Source organism: Mytilus californianus, unplaced genomic scaffold (assembly GCF_021869535.1).
Source record: "Mytilus californianus isolate M0D057914Y unplaced genomic scaffold, xbMytCali1.0.p SCAF_13, whole genome shotgun sequence".
NCBI lineage: Eukaryota > Metazoa > Mollusca > Bivalvia > Mytilida > Mytilidae > Mytilus > Mytilus californianus.
This window is the reverse complement of record NW_026262615.1, coordinates 26,796,661-26,818,108: the sequence shown is the minus strand read 5'-3', so window position 1 is coordinate 26,818,108 and position 21,448 is coordinate 26,796,661. Positions and strand designations below refer to the sequence as shown.

Below are 21,448 nucleotides of genomic sequence, written 5' to 3'. Positions count from 1 at the left end.
ATATCTATTCATGAGGGTCTGGATGGGGGTCCTTCATTTCTGTATTCTTTAATTTTTTAGGTCATTTTTCTCTATTCATTATATTTTCTGCCCATTATTCTCTATTCTTTATATTTTAGCACCCCATTATTCTCTATTCTTTATATTTTAGCACCCCATTATTCTCTTTTCCTTATTTTTTTAGCCAGTTTTTCTCTATTCTTTATGCTTTTAGACCTTTATTCTACACCTTTTGCCGATTATTCTATAAATCCCACCCAGACCCTTATTCATACTGTCTAATCATTACAACTGCCATTGAATACAATAAGGAAATTCACATTCTCTTGTTATCTCCCTTTTTACAAACAATAAGTAAATCAGAAATTACACAATTAAAGTCAGTAATCAACACAATTACAGGAATCAATATAGAAATGGAATGATTTTTTAACTTGTCAGTACTTTACTTAATCCAAGTCACATTTGATTTTTAAATAATTGAAAGGAATGGAATTCATATTAAGACTAATTTCAAAATGCAAACAATATTATATTCAATAAATAGAGATATTACAATTTAAACGAAAGAACGCTTCAATATTATTTTTCTAGCAAAAGATGATAATTGAAATAAAAATCTATCATATGTATTTTAAAGACATTGCTTTTAAATAATTTATGCAACCTTAAAAACAAAATATATCTAAACAAACAAAAACTAAAAGAACTATAAAATACACATGCAGTAATACACTTTAAAATCTATTGTTTTTGAAACTCATAGAACCTACATAGGAATTTATTTGGGGTCTATGCTTGGAACTGCTTTGAAATTTTCTATTTCTTTCTCCCAACTAACACCCTCATATTCCTAACAGTAACAATTTTGAAATAAAACTTGCTAGAAATTTCACATACCCACTAAAATCAAACTTGCTAGTCAAAGTTCTAAATTTAGACACAAATAAATGACAAAAATTCCAATTCATATTTTTTAAAATAACCAAAATTGTGATAAAACATTTCCTGGCCTTAGTTACAAACTATACTATACATTAAAGGAAACTTTTGTACTTATTCATTATTATTTTCAACCACACAATATAACAGTAATCAGAACAAAAGTTAAACTTTCAGATTCCAACACATTAAAACATATTTTTCAAAGTGGAAGCAAGTCCCAGGTGATGTAATTCAAGATTGGATCTCATACAAGGATGAATTGATTATCTCAATTTTCTATGTACACATATGTTTACATTTTGTTTTAAATCATATATGAACATGTGAACTAATTCAAAGCATTTAAAAACATGAAACAAAGTTTTAATTAAACATATTAAATAACTTTGATAAACTTTCTATTTGATTATACAATGAGTAAACTGGAGATTTATTGTGTGGTGTTAATCTTAGGGGAAATAACTCGAAGTAAATCTCAGGGGAAATAACTCATGTGTATTTCAGGGGACATAACTGATGTGTATTTCAGTGGAAAACTACTATTTAAAACTTAAAATAAAGCACTTTACATTTAATAACAGCATTATAGCACATAATTGATAATGTTCTTTTAAAAAGATCAATAAATTAGTTCATTCTTGACTCTGCAGTACAGATGTTTAAGTTATTCCATTCTGCATCTTGCATAAATCAGTAACCAGGAACTTTGATCTGCTCTGATATAGAATCACACTTTCAAACCTTCTAAAGTAGCCACTCTGACAATGTCTGTATCCACTATTCTCTCTTAATCAAAGCTGTTGATTTTCATTTTGTTGATCACAAGATTGTTTTCACTTTCTTATTTTCTTGATCATATTTAATGTTTTTGCCATCATGGGAGCTTTTGAAACTGGCCTAGCTGTAAATGATAAAAAGCATATATTGTAGATTTGTCACTAACAATAAAATGGTTAAATACTGAAGACCTTGCAATTTTTACCAGTCCAATAATAAATGCATGCATTAATTTCTGAATTAACAGTACTGAAAACTTAATTGAATCACAAATGGATTTTTGTTCATTGTTCAATAATCACAATAAATATGCATGCAAAAAGTTGGATTTACAGTATTTTAAATTGTAGTGTATGCTAATGTAACAGCAGGGTTCTTTATTAGCCAATCTAATCAGAAGACTTATTTAAATGATATAGAAATGTAGAATTTTTGAAAGCACTGATGTATTACTGAGGTGGTGATTTTATGGTTAATCATAAGGCCAAATAAAAATATATGTGTGGTTCCAGTTCCCGACCGACCCCTATAACTTATTTTTCCATTTATGAACAAACGCAACAATATTAACTAAAGACCTAACATGTCTGTTTATTTAACAACCAAACAAAAGATTTTTTTACCAGATTTTGACAATCCTATAAAAAAAAAATTTTTAAATGCAGACCTACCGACCCTTTTTTTTTTCAGGATGTAACTAGAACCACACATATATTTTTATTTTACCTAATCAGCCATGTGATACTTCTACATATAAACTGATATAGCAACCTCTACAGTTATGTGATACTTACATTTTCCCAACGGGACAACATCCATCATGCCTGGTATGAATTTTTTAAACCTATCTCCTGTTATATTAACATTTGTACCATACTTTAGCTGCTGACGTCTGACTTCACGAGGTGGTTTGGCCATTGAATCTACATAGGCTAACTTTGTCTGTCGCACTAAAATAAACACATAATTTGAATTGTTTGCCACCATAAAAAATTGTGCTATTGTTTATAACTTATTACCTGGTTGAAAATATTTATTTAACTAGATAGCAAGAAAATTGTGAATTTCATGGAGATTTGATGTTTGAGAACACAGGCTGCTCGATTTATTGTGGGTGGTTGCATTTTCTTTAGTTTTTTGTATTATGGAAGGTGTAGGTCTAAAAAAAAAATTGCCTCCCATCCCCACATGCGTTTAAAACAGTCTTAAGACATTTTTTTTAATGAAGCCAACATGGTTTTCCAATTTGTCTCGAAATATCCTTTCTGAAAAAAAAATTTTGAAATGGACATTGCTGACATAAAATATAAAAATAAGAAGATATGGTATGATTGCCAATGAGACCATTCAACTCCACAGACCAATGACATGGAAGTTAGCAACTTTAAATCTGTGTTAAGCCAACATGATTTTTAGAAAAGACAATGTTCCAAAATTTGCCATTCTCAATAAAATATAGGAACCATCAACAAGCAACAACAGAAAAACAACTATTTCTATGGAGTAAATAAGATCATATATAGTTATTTTTTCATTAATAAACAACATTATCTGAAGTGCCCTGATTCCAGGGAAGCTATGGTCAGTGATGATTGTTAACAGCATCCATTTTCAATTTATTCTGTAACTAAAATATGGGGTTTTAATATTAATCGTTGGACAACATATAAGAAAAGCTAACACTGTCCACTTGTACCTGGATATCTTACTAGAGGCTCTAAAGAGCCTGTGTCGTTCACCTAGGTCTATGTGCATATTCAACAAAGGACACTCTCCAACATTGTAGACGAGAATAGAATTAATGACAAAAATCTCTGTTTTGTTGATCTTGTACTGCTGATCATCTAGTCTGTTTAGTTTCTCTCTATCTACTTTAGTTTATGCTCAAAACACAAAAGAGGGTAAAAAAATCCGCATATAAGGGCAATTTTTGCAGTTGAAAGTTTCTCCCTATCTACTATAATTTTCAAGATAATAGGCAAAAGTGAAAAAAAAAGAGGTAAAAATTTGACAATTTAAGGGCAATAACTCCTATAAGAAGTTGTCTGACAGATTTAATGTATATGAAAAATTGGTAGAGCTCAACAATCTAAACATTTTTGACCTCATCAGATTTTCTCTTTTTATAACTTATAATTTTCAAAATAATAGACAAAACTTGCATTTTACCCTATGTCCTTATTTTAGCCGTCTGCCATCTTGGTTGGCAGGCGGGGTCATCGGACACACTAAATACCGCAATGATGATTGTCGCCAAGTTTGGTTAAATTTGGTCCAGCAGTTTCTGAGAAGATTTTTGTAAAAGTTACCGACGCCATCGCTGGACACCAAGTGATGAGAAAAGCAATCATCTTTTAAAGGTAACAACTGTTAAGAGTAAATACTCTCTCTGAAGTCTTTCTGGATATCTATTCTTTAATAACACAAAAATGATTTTAGTTAAATACAATCGACAGATTACCTCCCTTAGATAACTTACATGGATCTTTCTTCACCTGAGCAGCAGAAATACTCTGTCGTATAGCTTTCAGTTTCTCTTCTCTCTCATCAGACTTCCTCTGCAAAAAATTGAAAAAAATACACTTCACTGCTTAACATTCAGCTCGAATAAAAAATGAATAATCCTGATAATTATATGTATATCTATACTACTAAAATAACAAAGTCCAATTTGTAAGCCGGCATAATGTAAAAACGACGAATCAAAGAATTCAACTCTATATGTAACTATTATAGGACAATGGTGTTGATTAAAAATTTCACCATTCCAGGCCCTTTTTGTTTTCCACATAATTAATATTACCAATAAATTAACAAGTTCTGGGTCGAATCAGATACCAATACCAATAGTATATGTCACCTGTTACATGTTACCTAATCTGTATGTTCGGTCTCTGTCAGGCGCACCACCAAACGGTGTAATTGGGATTTGCTATATACACGGGTCATAATCACACCTAAACTTCATCATTATACAGGGATTGACACTTCTAAATTCAATCATTGTCACATGTAGTTTCCGGTTGTAGTAAGAAAACCAGGATGGGTTCAAACAGAAAGATTTTGAAAGCATAGAAAACTGTGCACCTTATAATCAGCATGACTTTATCAGATGACAATACAAATACTAAAAATCCAGGCTCACACAGCTTATCTGCAGAATTGTACTCTAACACATTAGTGCAAGTCCACATGCTTGCTGGAGAAGAAGCATACATAAAACCGATTTACAAAAAAAGGAATTGGTTGGTAAGGGCAACATGTAATAAACTGCTTCGCTGAGCGCAGCTGGATACGCCCGCAGAGGTCCAACCCTGAACAGTTGGGGCAAAAATGGACACAATATTCAAGCTTGATACAGGTCTGAATTTGGATTGTAATTAAATATTTGACATATTATAGGTTTCTGAATAAATGTAGTCAAAGAACTTGAAATTGGTTATATGAATTGAATTTATATTCAATTACAGATTTCTTGCTGTTGCGCAATACTTAGTAAATCTGTTGTCAGACTATAAACAAATAAAATTTATAAAATTCGAAAGGGAGCTTACATCAATAGATATAATCAATTCACCAAAGTTTCATAAGAATTGCTGAAAGCATTTTTGAGTTATTGTCGGAAAACTGGAAAATCCCCCCTTTTTAAATGAATAAAACCCCATAACTCGGAAATGTAAAATCTAAAATTTATAAAATTCTAAAGGGAGCTTACATCAATAGATATCAACAATTCATCAAAGTTTTATGAGAACTGCTGAAAGCATTTTTGAGTTATTGTCCAAAAACTGGAAAATCCCCCTTTTTTTTATGAATAAAACCCTGTAACTTGGAAACGTAAAATCTAAAATTTATGAAAATCAAAAGGGAGCTCATGTCAATAGATATAAACAATTAACCAAAATTTCTTGCATGTTGGTGAAAGCATTCTTGAGTTATTGTCCGAAAACTGGAAAATCCCCCCTTTTTTAATGAATAAAACCCCATAACTCGGAAACGTAAAATCTAAAATTTATAAAAAACGAAAGGGAGCTCACGTCAATAGATATAAACAATTCACCAAAGTTTTATGCAAATTGGTTAAAGCGTTTTTGAGTTAATGTCCGACATGTTGACGACGGACGGACGGACAGACGGACGGACAACGGTATACCATAATACGTCCCGTAAACGGGCGTATAAAAATTAAAAAAAAATTATTCTATTAAAAAATTCAAATTGGTAGGTTAAGAGAAACATGAAGTTACTAAGGATTGTTAATCCTATGGTTATATGTTTTTTTTTAATTGTTTAAACGTTTCATGAAACAGTGGTGAAACTAATCTCTAATCTTTTAAAAATCTTCCTTTAATTAACACGCTGTAAAAATTTTGACCAGTCTAAAAATGCTGTAAAGAAGTAGATGCAGATACTGTCATAGTTTTTAATTTTCCAATTTTTCTTTGTTGGTTATCTCCCTTTAGCAGCTGGCATTTGCTGGAAAGAGGCATCTTCCACAGTAAACCAAATCAAATTTACCTGAGAGCAATTGATATTTTATGAAAGAAGGTTGAGTATCAACAATCAAAAAATAAAAAAAATAAATGGGGAATGTGTCCATGGGACACCAGTGCTCCAGCTAGAAATCAAAAGGGGCAGGGTGCTGGTGGAGGGCAGGGCACTTTTTTATGAAAGGAAAAGGCACTGCTCATTTCTTTTGTGTATGTTTCTGTGTGTATCACGAGTTCACATTCTTTTTTTTACTGTATATGTTGTTAATAAAGATGCACAAGTTGTTGTTTTGATTATTTATTCTATAAAATACTTTAATACTAGATAATATTTTAGGAGCACAAATTTGTAATAAGCTAAAACAGGGGAAGTAACTCAAAAATTAATTTCTAACACGTTTACTGTTTGCTTGTCGCTCACAAGTTGAGATATACGGCGTTTCTGTGAAGGCATAGTTGTATTTTGATGACTTAAATTCTATTCTAAAGTCATGAAAAGTCTTCATTTATACACTCTTCTTGGAGATCGAAAATGCTGACCCAAGCTAAAAACACTCGCTGACACATTCATCAAATTTATGACAAAAAGGTACATTGTCTTAATTAAATTACCTAGTTATTAACATCTTTGAAGTCTTATCCACTGTGATTGTAATGACATGATTAACCTGGGGGCAATCACCTGGTGTCATATATGTAATTTAACTTTGTGATAAGAAATCGATGAAACAAAAGGCAATTTTACCAAAACTGCACAAGGGTTTTTGGGAAAAAGGCGTTCAGGGCAGAAGGGCGCTGATGAAGGCACCCAGGGCACGGCGCCCTTCTATTTTGGGCTAACGAGACCACTGGACACAGATGATGCCCCCGCTTGCATATAACGTTATAAAGGGAGATAACTCTAGAACGGTAAAAGTGACGCCACCAAAATTCAAATTTGACCTTTGTTTTGTGGTAATAAGCATTGTGTATAAGTTTCATAACATTTGGTTGAGGCAAACTAATGTGAGAGAACGGAAACAAAATATTCAGCAATTAATCCATTTGTAAAGGGGGATAACTCTAGAACGGTAAAAATGATGCCACCAAAATTCAAATTTGACCTTTGTTTTGTGGTAATAAGCATTGTGTATAAGTTTCATAACATTTGGTTGAGGCAAACTAACGTGAGAGAACGGAAACAAAATATTCAGCAATTAATCCATTTGTAAAGGGGCATAACTCTAGAACGGTAAAAATGACGCCACCAAAATTCAAACTTGATCTGTGTTTTATGGTAATAAGCATTGTGTATAAGTTTCATAACATTTGGTTGAGGCAAACTAAAGTTAGAGAATGGAAACCAATTACATAGGGACAAGGGTAAAACTTAATGCCCCCTCCGCTATGACGGGGCATAAAAACATAGAAAAATTTTAAGCCTTTAAACTTTTGTTTTTACTATCAAAGGCATCCAAATATAGCCAAGTTGCCAATCTGCTTTTAGACAAATCTTATAAAAAGCAAATTCAGAACATTGGAGGCAGGACTTTCAACAGGTTTAATATATTCAATGAGTATACCCAGTATAATTCTCTCCATGATTCCATTTCTTCTTGATCAACACCTCGAAATTCTTTGTTACAATGCTGTTTCCATAAATAGTCTGTATCTTCAAGGAAATGCTGAAATTGAAATATTATTCATGAATCATATAATACAAGTACAATTCAGCAGTTAATACCATGTTATTATGTAGAAACTCAAAATTCATGAGATTCCCATTACTCATTTGATCATTTAATTCTATGTTTAGCTTATATAACAAAACTATCAACAACTATCGAACAAGTAGGGGTTTAGCTAGCTATAAAACCAGGTTTAACCCACCATTTTCTTTAGAAAATGTCTGTACCAAATCAGGATTATGATAGTTCTTTTCCATTTACTCTGTTGGTTGATATAGTCTAACTTTATTTTGTTAGGTTTTATGGACTTTCCCCCTTTTTATACGACCGCAAAAAAATTTTGTGGTCGTATATTGGTATGACGTTGGCGTCGTCGTCGTAAAAAAATGTGGAAAATTGATTATTTGAGCGAATTTTCTAAGTTCAAGGACCATAACTCTGCACAAAACCATCAGACCGGAACAAAATTTGAACTTGATCTGTAACTTGTCATGATAAAACAATACACCAGATATCAAATGAATATCTTCAAACACGAAGAAAAAAGTGTGGAAAACTGATTTGTCGGTCGACTTCGTCGGCAAATTTCTGACCGGTTATACAGTTTGGTTTTATAAAACAAATTGCAATTTGGTCAGAATTTTGAATAAATTGCAATAGGTGGAGAGCAACACTTACAGTCAAGTCACAGTAATAGGATTGATTGACATTACTTTTGTTATTTTACTTACTTTGTTACTTAACTTCAGTGGAAAATATTTCATACTCATTGTAAAGAGGAAATGGTGCATCAGTTCAGGACACAAAATCCCTACACACATTTGACAAGAGTAAAAGCAGAGGATTAAACTTAATTTGGAATTTTATTTTGGTCATTTGCATTTGAAATCAGCCAGGACTGTCAAATAATACTGGACCCTAGATGTGTAGTCAAAAGTTGGTGGATCAGCTGCAGATAATATGAAAATAAGTGCCTCAATTCTGTAATTCTGAGAGCTGGTCAGGGGTGGCAATCATAACACAACTTTTTTTTATAAGTGTACTTCAGGGCAATTTTTTTATTTTATTTGTTTATATATACAGTACATAAAATTTCCAAAAATATGTTGGACTCTAATTTTTCAAAATCTTAGCAAAAGGGGAGATAACTCACAGGATTATAATCTTCGAGTCTGTATAAATCATTAGGTGTACATTTCTCCAGCACAGGCTTCAATATGTAGAATGGCACACCACCAACATAGTCTAAACCTATAATAAACAAAACTTAAGGTTAAATAAACTGTAAATACTAATTTATACATTTTTTGATGCCAACAATGTCATAAGAAGGTTTGGAAAAACCAGGGTTTTATTAGTTTTGACAAGCAAAGCTGACTCATTTATCATTATTTCATAGAGAAAGTCAACTGAAAGTTTAATACCTAATCTTATCTCGAATTAGTTTTCTAATTTTATTTTGTCGTAAAGATTTAATTTATAAAATTAAGGCACTATTTTTTTTTCTTCCCACTTTTTGACTTGCATGGCAAAAATAGCGCATCCCTGGACTTGGCGTGGCCAAAAATGGACTCATCTACAAAAATTCTTAATGGTAATTATGCCAGATTTGCATATTTTTATATGTAATGTTATCCAAACACTGCTAATGATCATTGACATTTTTGTATTATATTAATATCCTGAAAGTCATGATAGTTTTGTGTCCTGCTCATACGCTTTCTTTCCTTTAACAATGTGTAAGCAAATGTAGTTATCGAAGCAGTTTAAAAAATAACAAATACTTGTCTTTTGTGGGACAATTAATGTCAGAATTGGCTTTATATAAACATCCTTTGTTCCAAAATATTTGTTCAACTACTCTTGTATATATATACATATGTATGAATCTTCATTGTATATATATATATGTATCTTTAAACAAAGTACTGTGGATTCATTAATTTTCGTGGGTATCGTTTTGGGGATTGAGGAAATCTTGCATTATCGTGGATATCTAATTTTGTGGTTTTGCCAAAGTCTGCATACATACCAATAGAAAATTTGTAATCGTTTGAACATTTAAATTCGTGATTTACCTGTACCCACGAAATCCATGAAAATTGGTATCACATGGATAATAATGAATCCACATTACTATGTCAATAAATCATTTGTCCCACACTCAGTTTTAACTTACTGTCTATGTTGTTCATTAGAATCTGCATACATATATCTTGAAGTTTGTACACCTCTGTAATAAAAAAAAACCAAAATGCTTGTACAACAGTAATATCATCATTTATTAAAATACTAATGTTTCTAAGATCAAGGTGTTTACATTTTCATCCTATAGTCTCTTGTGGAAAGTTGTCTCATTGGCAATCATACCACATATCCTTATTCCATGTGTTCTTATTTCATAGAGTAAATGCTTTTTTAAACTGACATTTTTCTATGTATCCTTTGTTGCTCCTCTGGTTGAACTTAAAAGGGAGTATTTAGTGCTTTAGCCCCACCACACATTCACTTGTCCACACCAAATCAACAATCTTGTCAGCAGTTGTCTTAAGTTTAGCAATATATCTTAAAGATATTCTGTCCTGACATGTCCGTTAGCTGTATTTTTTTTCTACACCTCAGCTTTTATTCAGGGCATGGGCCTTAAATGGGACATTTTAATCTTCATTGTGTTTTATGGCCTTAAACAGTGCATTTAAATGACAAGTTAAATGTTTGTGAAGGGTAAATTTCACTGTAAAATGTCTATAACCAAAAAAGTGAAAATTTGACACTAAATTAAAATTTCCTGATATATACATTATGATCTTCGATAGTCTCTTTTCAATTTATTCACTTCCTGTCTAGGCTCTTGATGATTTAGAGCTTTCTATATATATTGTCTAATATTGTCTGTTGCATGTATTGTTGATGAACATATATTTACTTCTAGATATCTAGATATATTTGGACATTTTATTGATTTGCTGACTCACTGATTTTAACCCCCTATCTTTTTTTATAAATAATCGTGTATACAAACTGTACAAACGAACCTGGAACTACAGTTGATTTCTTTCCAGAGTACACCTTTGTCCTATCATAGGTCTTCAGTCCAATCACAGACTCGTCAAAAAAAGAACCTAAAAAAAATTATATCAGTTACTTGTTTGAAAGTCATTCTGACCTTGAGTCAGTGTGTAATACATTCATTAAGCATCATGCATATTTTTTTTTCAGGAGAGAAAGTTTTATGCAGTTTAGTTTACAACTGGATTTATCTTTCACATGCTGTCTCAGTGTATGATACAGAATCCATTTAAGTCATGCAAGTATCATGCACATTTTTTAAGAAAGCTTCTGCAATTAAACATTGTTAATTTTACAACAGGTTATATTTTGTAAGTCCTTGTGGCAAAAAAGTTTATAAATATATGAAATGGTCACAGGTAAGAAAGCATACCCGGATGAAATAGTTCAGTGTTGATGAAAATTTTGATCTAGATATGATTTTTTTAAAAATACTGTACTGTATTGGATTTCAAAGGTTATTATGGCCATGTGATTGAGGTTGGGCCCATATAGTGTTACCCTTATCTGTCGTTCTGTCATTCCGTAAAGAACAGTTATAAAGACTTTTTTTAAATGCATTCACATATTGAGCTGATTTTTAGTATGTGAGTTTATTATGATGAGTTACAGATCAAGTTTACATTAGGTTCCACTCCACTGATTTCAGCCAAAATTAATTGAACTTTGAAAATTTCTAGAAAATAACAGTGATAGACTTTTTTCTAAACCCCTTCAAATACTGAGCTGATTTTTAGTATGTGAGTCTACTATAATGGGTTACAGATCGAGTTTACGTTTGGTTCTGCTCCACCTATTTTTGCGGAAATTACAGGTCGGACTTTGAAAATTTCCTCTCCTAAAAATGGTTTCAAGCTTTTTTTGCAAGTGGGGCCATTCGTGTCATTTCTGCACATCTGGTTTTTATCTGGTTTATGGAGATTATTGATTCGTAACCTGTTTATTTAGTCCAGGTTTTGATTGATTCTGTGAAGAATAATACATACATGTATACATTCATTTATATTTGCGAGTATGAATTTCGTGGATTGAGCATGCTGAGGGAAAGTTATATTTTCGTGGATATTTGATTTTGTGGTTTTGCCAGTTAAGATTGTATACTTTATTGAACATTTAGATTTGTGGTTTACCTTTACCCACACAATCTTTGAAAATTGGTATCCAACAAACATTGACAAATAATAATAAATCGTCAGTTTTCCGTATCAACGATTTTTTTCCAATATAATCTTTTAATATTATTATAGCAAATATCACCTTTTTTAATTTCATCTGGTGGTGGTACATATTTCTTTGGTTTATAGTCAGGCATTGGTTCTGGTAGACCACTAGGGAAACTCTCCAGTTTTATCTGCAAATAATAATCAAAAACAGTTATAAAAGTCAATAAAGGAAATATTTCCATATTGGTAATATTTTAGTTGGTTTTTTTTTATGAATTGGATTTTGAATATATACACCTGAAGAAAAGTTATATTCACCCCGTCACATGCTTTTACATGTAAAGTTATTGGTAAAATGTTTGATATAGAGTTGGTTTTTGGGTAAATAATTTTCATTCAATACTGGGATTATTTTCTCTCAGAACTATATCATGTATATATTGTCACTTGAACCAAGACTGCTTCATATGACCTTCATGCCCTTTAATGCGTTAGGGAAAAGTCCTGCATAATGAAAGACCTTTTTTTTCTTGAATAAAACTGTTTATTAATACATTTTGTAAAAAGGTCAATTCATCAATATGTCATGTATGTACACTGTACTGCATATTGTCTGCACATTAACTTCATTATTTAATAACAATATTAGCAATAACTGTGAAAAATCATCACTGAGAGTGATCCTCAGAGGAACCACGTTCACTAGGTCTGTAATGTACATCACGAGCTTCAATTCTTAGTTTCCGCAAGTAAATATCAATATATCAAAACTTTTATCAAAACTGAAACCAAATGAGTCATTTTTGGTCTAGCCATTTGCTCTGAGTCACTGAGGTAAACTGTCAGCTCAGTTTGGCTTTAAAACCCTTTAAAAACTATTTTTATTGATCTAATGCTGATGTCATTTGGATTTTCTTGGCCGTTATATTAACAAATATACCCTCCAAATTTTCTCTTATAACATGTACATGATGTATAATACATACCTGCTTAGTAACTGGCTTTTCCACCTCTGTTTCAGCTTTCCTTTTACTACTGCTATGCTGATATTTGTCTGGTTTTTCCTGCTTAATCTTTACAGAGTTGTTTCCCTTCACATCAGATTTACTACCCTTGTTGTCTGAAGACTTACTCCCTGTTGATTTATCCCCTTCTGTTCCCTTCTTTTTTATTTTGAATTTTGATATTAACTCTACATATTTGCTGTCTACCTCTCTTTTCTTCACTTTCTTTTTCTGGTCTCCCAACAATATATCATCAAAAGACTTCCCTGAGCTGTTTGATTTGCCACTTGTCTTTTGAGATTTTGAAGATTTGTGTTTTTCGTTTTCACTTGAAATCTTGCGCTTTTTACTCTCTGATTTATCAGTATCACGACTAGAACTATGGCTTGAGGATTTTTTAAGTTTGTTTCTACTTCCTGACGGTAGAGGTAACAGCGGACTGTCATATCCATCAGTTAATCCATTTTCTAACAAAGAATCTGCAAAACCATCAAAGTCATCCAGACTATAGTTTTTTGCTTCATGATCGATATATTTCATCCGTTCATTCACACTTTTTTCTATATCCTCAAATGAAAAACTTTCCTCCAAATTTTCATTATAATTATCATTTTCCAAATCACCAATGCTCCAAGTATTTTCCATAGGTTTGTTCTTATTCTCCTCTTCATGTTTTTGTTCACATTCAGTCAAATCATTTCCATCTGATTCTATTGATTGTGAAGATTTTACTTTTTCTTCACAATTTGAGATTATATTCTTTGCCAGTTCTGCCATGATGTCACTTGCACTCTTAGGTTTATCTGATTTTTTATTTGCTTTTTCATCTGAATCTCTTTTGTGTTTATCAGAGTGGCTAGAATGACTATGATGTTTATCTTTTTTATCAGATTCAATTCGATCCTTGTGTTTAGAGTCAGAACTACTACGATGTTTATGAGTCTTGTCTGATTCACTTTGATGCTTGTGAGCAGAATCACTACTATGTTTGTGCTTATCATCCTTCTCATTCTTTTTGTCTTTCTCTCTTTTATCAGAGTCTTTGCTTTTTCTATCAGATTCAGAGCTGTGCTTCGATCCCGAGTGATGATGTTTATCACTACTAGAACTAGAGTGTTTTTTATCAGACCTACTTTTATCAGTTGACTCAGATCTCTCTTTTCTGTGATTGTTTTCTGAACTGTTCTTTGTATCTTTCTTTTCACTAGATTTATGAGATCGTTCATGTCCACTTTTCTCACAGCTGTGTTTTTTATCAGAATGATCTTTACTAGATTCACGACTACTACGATGTTTTTCATTTGAATTTTTTTCACTTCTTATATCACTTTTTTCACTACTAGAATGCTTTTCGTCTTTTTTATCACTTTTTTCACTACCAGAATGCTTTTCATCTTTTTTCCTTTCTTTTTCATGATGATCACTGTTTTTATGGCTACTTTCGCTCCTATGAGTATGTTTTTCACTTGAACTTACAGATTGTTTTTCACTCTTTTCCTCCTTATTACTTCTGCTACTTTCACTATGTTTTTTATCAGAATTTTTTTCACTTGAATGTTTATTTTCATCTTTGCTACTTTTATCTGACTTGTGATTACCAATCCCGTGTTTTTTATCAGAACCACTTTGCTCACTTTTACGATCTTTATCACTTGAGTGTTTAACATCTTTATCACCAGAACGTTTATGATCAGTATCACTTTTATGTCTGTTATCAGAGCTACTTTCGTGATTTGTCTCACTACTTCTACTTTTGTGTTCTTTTTCTGAATGTTTACTGTCAGATTTTTCCTTGGAACTTTTGTGACTATCACTTCGATGACTACTTTCAGATTTCTTGTCATCTTTGCTACTTTTATGGCTATCACTACTATACTTCTCTTTCGTATCATCTAGTTTTTTTTCCTTATTGTCTTTCTTGTCCGATTTTATATCACTTTTGTCACTAGAATGTTTACTCTTGTTCTGACTATGTCTGTGCTTTTCCTCTGTATGTTTGTCCCTGTGCTGTTTATCATCATTTTTATCCTGAGAATGTTTTTTATCAGACTTGCTTTCACTTTGATGTTTTTGATCTGTATCACTAGAGTGCTTTTTATCAGATGAGCGATGACTTGTGTGGGATGATTTGTGTTCTTTATGAGATTTTTCAGATTTGTTGTCATTAATACTCTCATGTTTTTCACTTTTACTTGATTTGTGTTTTTCTATTTCATGTCTTTTATCCCTATCTTTAGATGACTCATGTCTTTGAGTGGCCTTTTCATGTTTACTTTCTGCTTTTTTATCATGGTGGTTTTTAGACCTACTATCACCCTCAACATTTTTCCTATGTCGATTTTCTTTTTCCACATGACTATCATCACTAGATTCATTATCAGGTGATGGAGATCTACTTCCTGACTGGTTGCTGCCAGGTGATTGAGATCTGGAAGATGATTGGTCTTCTTCAGGTGAAGGTGACCTTTGTTCTGAATTATTACTTCCAGGTGACTCTGATCCTCTTTCTGATTGGTCATTTTGATCTTCAGCCTCATTTTCCTTTTCCAATCGTATAGCTTCTTCAGCAACCATCATCTTCCATTTAAAGACCAATGCTTTAGCATACATCCCCACCTCACCATCTTCCTTTCTAAATCCATTTACAGTCTTTCCAATACCAGTTGCCTTTAAAAAATAACAATACTAGATTATTACATGTGCTGCAAAGAATTATTGTGACTTCCATGTCAAATAAATAGATAAACATATTTTACAAGTGAAATCCTTTATTTTATCTCCTCTGACAAGTTATACACAATAGCTGTTTTCAAAACATTGTCAGCAAAGTTGCATCAAATGGGGTGTGAATATGTAGAAAAAGAAATAATTCCTTGCATTTTTTTAAACACTTGAATTCTTAGATTAGTTATTCAACAATAGACCACTTTCGAGTTCATCCTTCACCGGAAAAAACTCGTCAATTATGCGCGCCTTTATGACGTCATTTACCAGATAGAGGGGATTGCCTGTATCCCTGCAATATTAACGTTCATCAAGCGTCTTAGTGATCGTCATTGTGCAGGATAAACTAGAAATAATGTTTGTTTTGTAAGTACTTAATCACAATTCCCTAATGACAGTAGTGCTGATTGTCAATTATGAGAATTTAATTTGCCGAATAATTCGTGCAATATAACATTATAGTTTCCCAACCACTTGCTCAACATTAGAACGGAAGTGACGATGCCCCTAAACGCACGAATGATGTTCACTAAAACCAGAGTTTTTGACGGAAATGCATCGAACTCGAAAGTTGTCTATTCATTTAGAATTTCAAATACAAATACATGAAGTAATTTCTTCGTCAACTGTAGTACTAGTGAGAGCAAAACATGAAGCTGGAGAATTGGTACACACATCAATTTGATAATGTGTTACATGAATCTAATTATAAACTATTTGACATGTAACATATTAAGATATTTTATAGTCTTCACATCAAGTTGATATTAGAATCCCTGGAGAACTGCATGTACATTTATTGGTAGATCTGTTAGTAACTTACCTGAAGAACATCAACAGTTATCAGTAAAGCTAATAGTCACTTACCTGAAGAAAATTCACAGTTATCGGTAAATCCGATAGACACTTACCTGAAGAACATCAACAGTTATTGGTAAATCTGATAGTCTTCTAACAATGTGAAGCACCTGCAAGTACATAAAGTATATTAAATCAAATTTGAGGTCATTGTTATCTTATTGTTTAATTTTTTAAAAAGGAAATTCTTAAATGACCAAAAAAATATGTAAACATTATGTTCATTATGATTATTTTGGAGTACTGTGGATTCATCATTATTTGTTGGATACCAATTTTTGAGGATTTCGTGGGTACCCGTGAATCACGAAATTAAATGTCAAGGAATAATAAATTTTCTATAGCCTTGTATGCGGAATTCGGCAAAACCACAGAATTAAATATCCATGAACATGTAAGTTTTCCTTAATCCACGAAAATTGGTACCCACAAAAATAAATAAATACAGAGTATTGATATACAGACAAGTGATTTGTATTTTGATGGAGACTAACTGAATTCCCCTTATCATAGATTTATTGAATTCTAATTGATTGCAAAGCTTCATAAAGATCCAAGCAACACCACTTTATATATCTTTATATATCATGTATATGTTAGCTGATAAGTAGAAAACAAAACACAGGCTTGCCTTGCTATGAATGAACTGACTGAAGGTGTGATAAAAGCTGCTAAATCAGCTGCTGTTATGTACAACAACCCAAAATCTAACTAAATGTCTACTTTTCAGTGCTAACCTGCTTAGTTATACAGAACGCTTTTTTTTCATAAAAAAACTCTGGTTCAAGGTGTGCTAAAACATTAGAATTTTCCAGACTGCATTTTGTGGATATTACTTTAAATGATTCAATGCCATGGGCAGCCAAATCAGAAAATCTCTTTGACACATATGCACATGTAAAAAAGTCATGTTGAACACAGAGTCCCAAAAGGGATTTACCTATGTAATTTTGGTGTTAAAAGGGAAAATGTTGCCATTTCCATGAACAATGATGAAGGTGTGTGCCATGACAGCAATTATGATGAAATACAAAATTTAATTTTTCATCACTGTAAATTGAAACCCAAGTTTGTGTGTAGCACCCATTTATCATGTTTATGAGGATCTTCCACAACCAATTTATTACAAGTGATATTTTTGGCATGAAACATTAATCAAAGCGCTGTAAGCGCTGAGGCAGTTAACCAAAAACCAAGGCAAACGTAATTATGAAAACTGTGGCAATGTTGCTTCAACATTTAACATTCATATATTGTACATTTATGTTTATCTACCGGTAATGAATTAATTATTAAGGCAAATAATTTATATGTTATCAAACAGTAGGGGTGGGTGACCCCATGGACTCCCCCTATATTTCATTTGATAAGTTATATTGTCCCATACTTGAATATATATGGTTTAGGGGTGGGGATCCCAACCGTTTCAAAAGTTCCCAAACAGGAGGGGGTGGGTGACCCCAGGAACTCCCCTATATTTAATTTCATTTTAGTTATATAGCCATCCCATACATGAATGTATATGGTTGAGAGGTGGGGATCTCATCCGTATCAAAGTTATCAAACAGGAGGGGTAGAGTGGCCCAAAGGACGCCACCTATATATCATATGATTTGCTTACATTCAGGTACCCAATATACCGGTAGTTGCATTATTTGTGAAAATGAAGTAAGAAACTTCCAGCTACTTTAACCAGAGACATATAACCATCCAAATTTAGAAAACTATACCCCTTCAAAATTGCAGTAATATGTTTACACTTTAAAAGCATCTTACATGCATTATCAACATTTATCACTGATAAAGAAAATTTATACTGTGACCAGGAACATATATATTGTTAGATATACTGTGACCAGCTGTCACATTGTATTGGATTTTGACATTAAAATTTGTCAAAAGGTAATTTTGAGTTTCTGTATAAAATATTTTCTGCTTTTTCTTTCTTTTACATATATCTTTTGGTTTTCAATTCTAGTGTTTATATTCATTTACCATGCATAGATATATTTTGTCACCTGCCTGGATTTTTTTTTTTAGTTGATTGCCAAAACCCGGAATTACCCATATCCGCTTCCGGAGTGGATCCGATATTATAATTGTCTTCACGGCATCCATTGTCATTGTGTTTACAATGTTGTTTTTGTCAGTCAGATACGATTTTACTCGAATTTACACATTATTTGTCGGCGACTTTCTGTATAAAGCTAGCGGTTGAACAAAATGAACGTCGCTGTCATAAATAATAATGATGAAAATAAGTTTTGAGATCGTTTATTTGGAGACTTTGGTGAAAAGGTTTGCAAAGTTATTTTTTATTTTCTTTCAAGTGGAAGGTCTGTCGGGCGTAGCTAGTAACCAAGTCGAAAGTCCTATTACAAAAGTGGAAGGTCGCGGACCTCGGACCACCGCTAGTTTAAACCCCTGCCTCCAAATTAAAAAGATACGAAAATTTCGTCTACTAATTTGAAATTACCGCCAACAGCATGAACAGTTAAACTTATTATATAATAGGCTACTGACGTAGTTGTACTACGTATTGACGACAAACAATATTCCTACGACTTTTGCCATTTGGGAAATCTAAACTACTTGTCTTTAGAGATTTTCGGTGATTAAATATTTCATACAATTGTTCTTTGACATCTTAGCCAAAAGCACAGGCGATAATAAACTACATAAGGATTCCTAATGAGCACTACTTCCTATGTGCAACTTCAAAACTTTTGGGTGATTCGACGATCATTTAAGGTTTTTCTGGTCATATTTTTTGTAATCCAGAATTAAAAGTATTAAAAAAGTGTTCAATTAGTTATATATAACATAGTAGCCAGCTAGATAATAACAATGGCAAGTATTTTAGCATTTATTGGGTAGGACACAAATCTAGGGTGCTCGCATAATGCAGCTTAACTGCATAAAAATGGTGAACAATTGTCGCCACTAAAACATTTTTGTTCTTTACTGCATTTTGCCTTATTCAAAACTTAGTTTAATTGTACTTACATGACTCACATGAGCAACACAACAGGTGCAATATAAATGTGGAGCAGAATCTGCTTACCCTTCAAGAGCACCTGTTATCAACCTTGATGTTTGATGGGGTTTGTGTTGTTCAGTCTTTAGATTTCTATGTTGTGTTTTGTGTACTGTTTGTCTTTTTGTCGTTTTTCATTTTTGCCATGGCATTGTCAATATGCCAGTTCCGAAATATGGTAGTTATTTATATCTGTCATGTGACTATCATCACCACGTGACCAAAATGTAGGCATCATCACTTCCAACACATGTTGAGCAAATGGGTGAAAAAGTTTGATGTTATACTGCATGAAACATTCAGGAAATAAAAATATAATTAGTCGCCTTCCCTTTGGTCGTAAGAGACATTGACATTACGTACATGTACCTATGGAACATAAATTATTTCTAGACTAAGATTATCCTGCAGATGACAATCCTGAAGATGCTTGAAACTTTAATAAGTGCAGGGATACAGGCGAGCCTTCCATCTGGTAAATGAAGTCATAAGAGAGTGCATAATTGACGATAATTTCTGTTGACATGATTAGAGAAATAGCCTAATTAGTTTTGACTTATGAGTTTGAGTATACTTTTGGTATCTTTCACCTTTCTTTTAGCAAGATATTTCATTTCAGTCCAAGGTTGCAATTATGGACCCTTAAATTTCCTCAACAAGACAATATTTAACTGTTTAACTTTAATAGAAATGTCAGTTAACAGGTAAAGTGTGCAACAGGGAAATAGAGTAGTCCTAATAATTATGACGTCTTGAAAAGCCTTTCAAGAGGTCATAATTATTTGGACTAGGAAATATAGGTGACTGTGGTATCCCTGTGTTCTACAAGGAGGCTGTGCTTTAATATAGTCATGCTGTTGTAGGAATATCTGGAACAAATACGGTTCATCTCTAAAGTCGAAGTAGTTTCAACCTTTTAGCATGTTTGAAGTTTGCACTTGGAAATTTTAAACCGATATCAAAAGCCTGTCACTTTTAATTATATAGAATTTTTGACAGCATTTTAAAAAAGGTTCGGGTTATTTGAAATGTACCTTGTCTGTATCATTTTTGCTTGCATTTAAATACGATTTGTACTTTAAAACTTTGTTGGTTATGTCAGCCATCCCATCTGTTTTCGTGTCGATGTCGAGCTAGTCAAAATAGAAATTTATCAACTTCCGGTTTCCATTTGGGGCTCTCAAGGGGACATTCATTATCACAAATTACCATAATGCTTAAAATGGGCTTTTTATTATTGGATTATTTTCTATACTATATTTAACTATTTTGATGAAACGAAATAGTGGCTGTGAAAATAAACATTTAAATCTCAAAATAATATAATTTGATTTGTGGCAGACAGGTTTATTATGTTGTAATAGGAATGGATTATTTCCCTTTTCATTACTTAATTATTCAGGCTGTTAATTGATTTGCTTGTTAATATTTCATTTAATTTGACTTATTCTATTTAGTATTCATATATTGAGCAAGACTGACATTTGTGTTCCTTAATTTATTCTTTTTGGCGTTTGCGATAATTTTGCAATGTTATTTATTTTTGCTTACCATTTTGAAAGAAGTTATTTTTAAAAAATGAAATAATTAAGATATTTGAATATAAATTACCGACCGTGCAAGGGCTGTATAGCCAGTCAAGGTCGTTAAAACTTCCATTTGTTAATATAAACTAAATGCATAAAGACGAGTTGCTTGTCTGAGTGCGATGCAC

General features: G+C 32.4%; 1 protein-coding gene across 1 annotated transcript; it reads right to left on the bottom strand.

Annotated features, from left to right (window-relative positions):
• Positions 1-64: 64 nt before the first annotated feature.
• LOC127723447 (transcription elongation factor B polypeptide 3-like) lies at positions 65-20,904 on the bottom strand. Its single transcript, XM_052230072.1, has 11 exons — positions 20,769-20,904; positions 16,751-16,807; positions 13,098-15,782; positions 12,206-12,299; positions 10,915-11,001; positions 10,059-10,112; positions 9,033-9,130; positions 7,775-7,876; positions 4,202-4,280; positions 2,517-2,672; positions 65-1,846 (listed from the first exon to the last, which is right to left on the bottom strand). The coding sequence occupies exons 1-11, from the start codon at positions 20,838-20,840 to the stop codon at positions 1,779-1,781; spliced, it is 3,552 nt and encodes a 1,183-aa protein (XP_052086032.1). The 5' UTR covers positions 20,841-20,904; the 3' UTR covers positions 65-1,778.
• Positions 20,905-21,448: the final 544 nt, after the last annotated feature.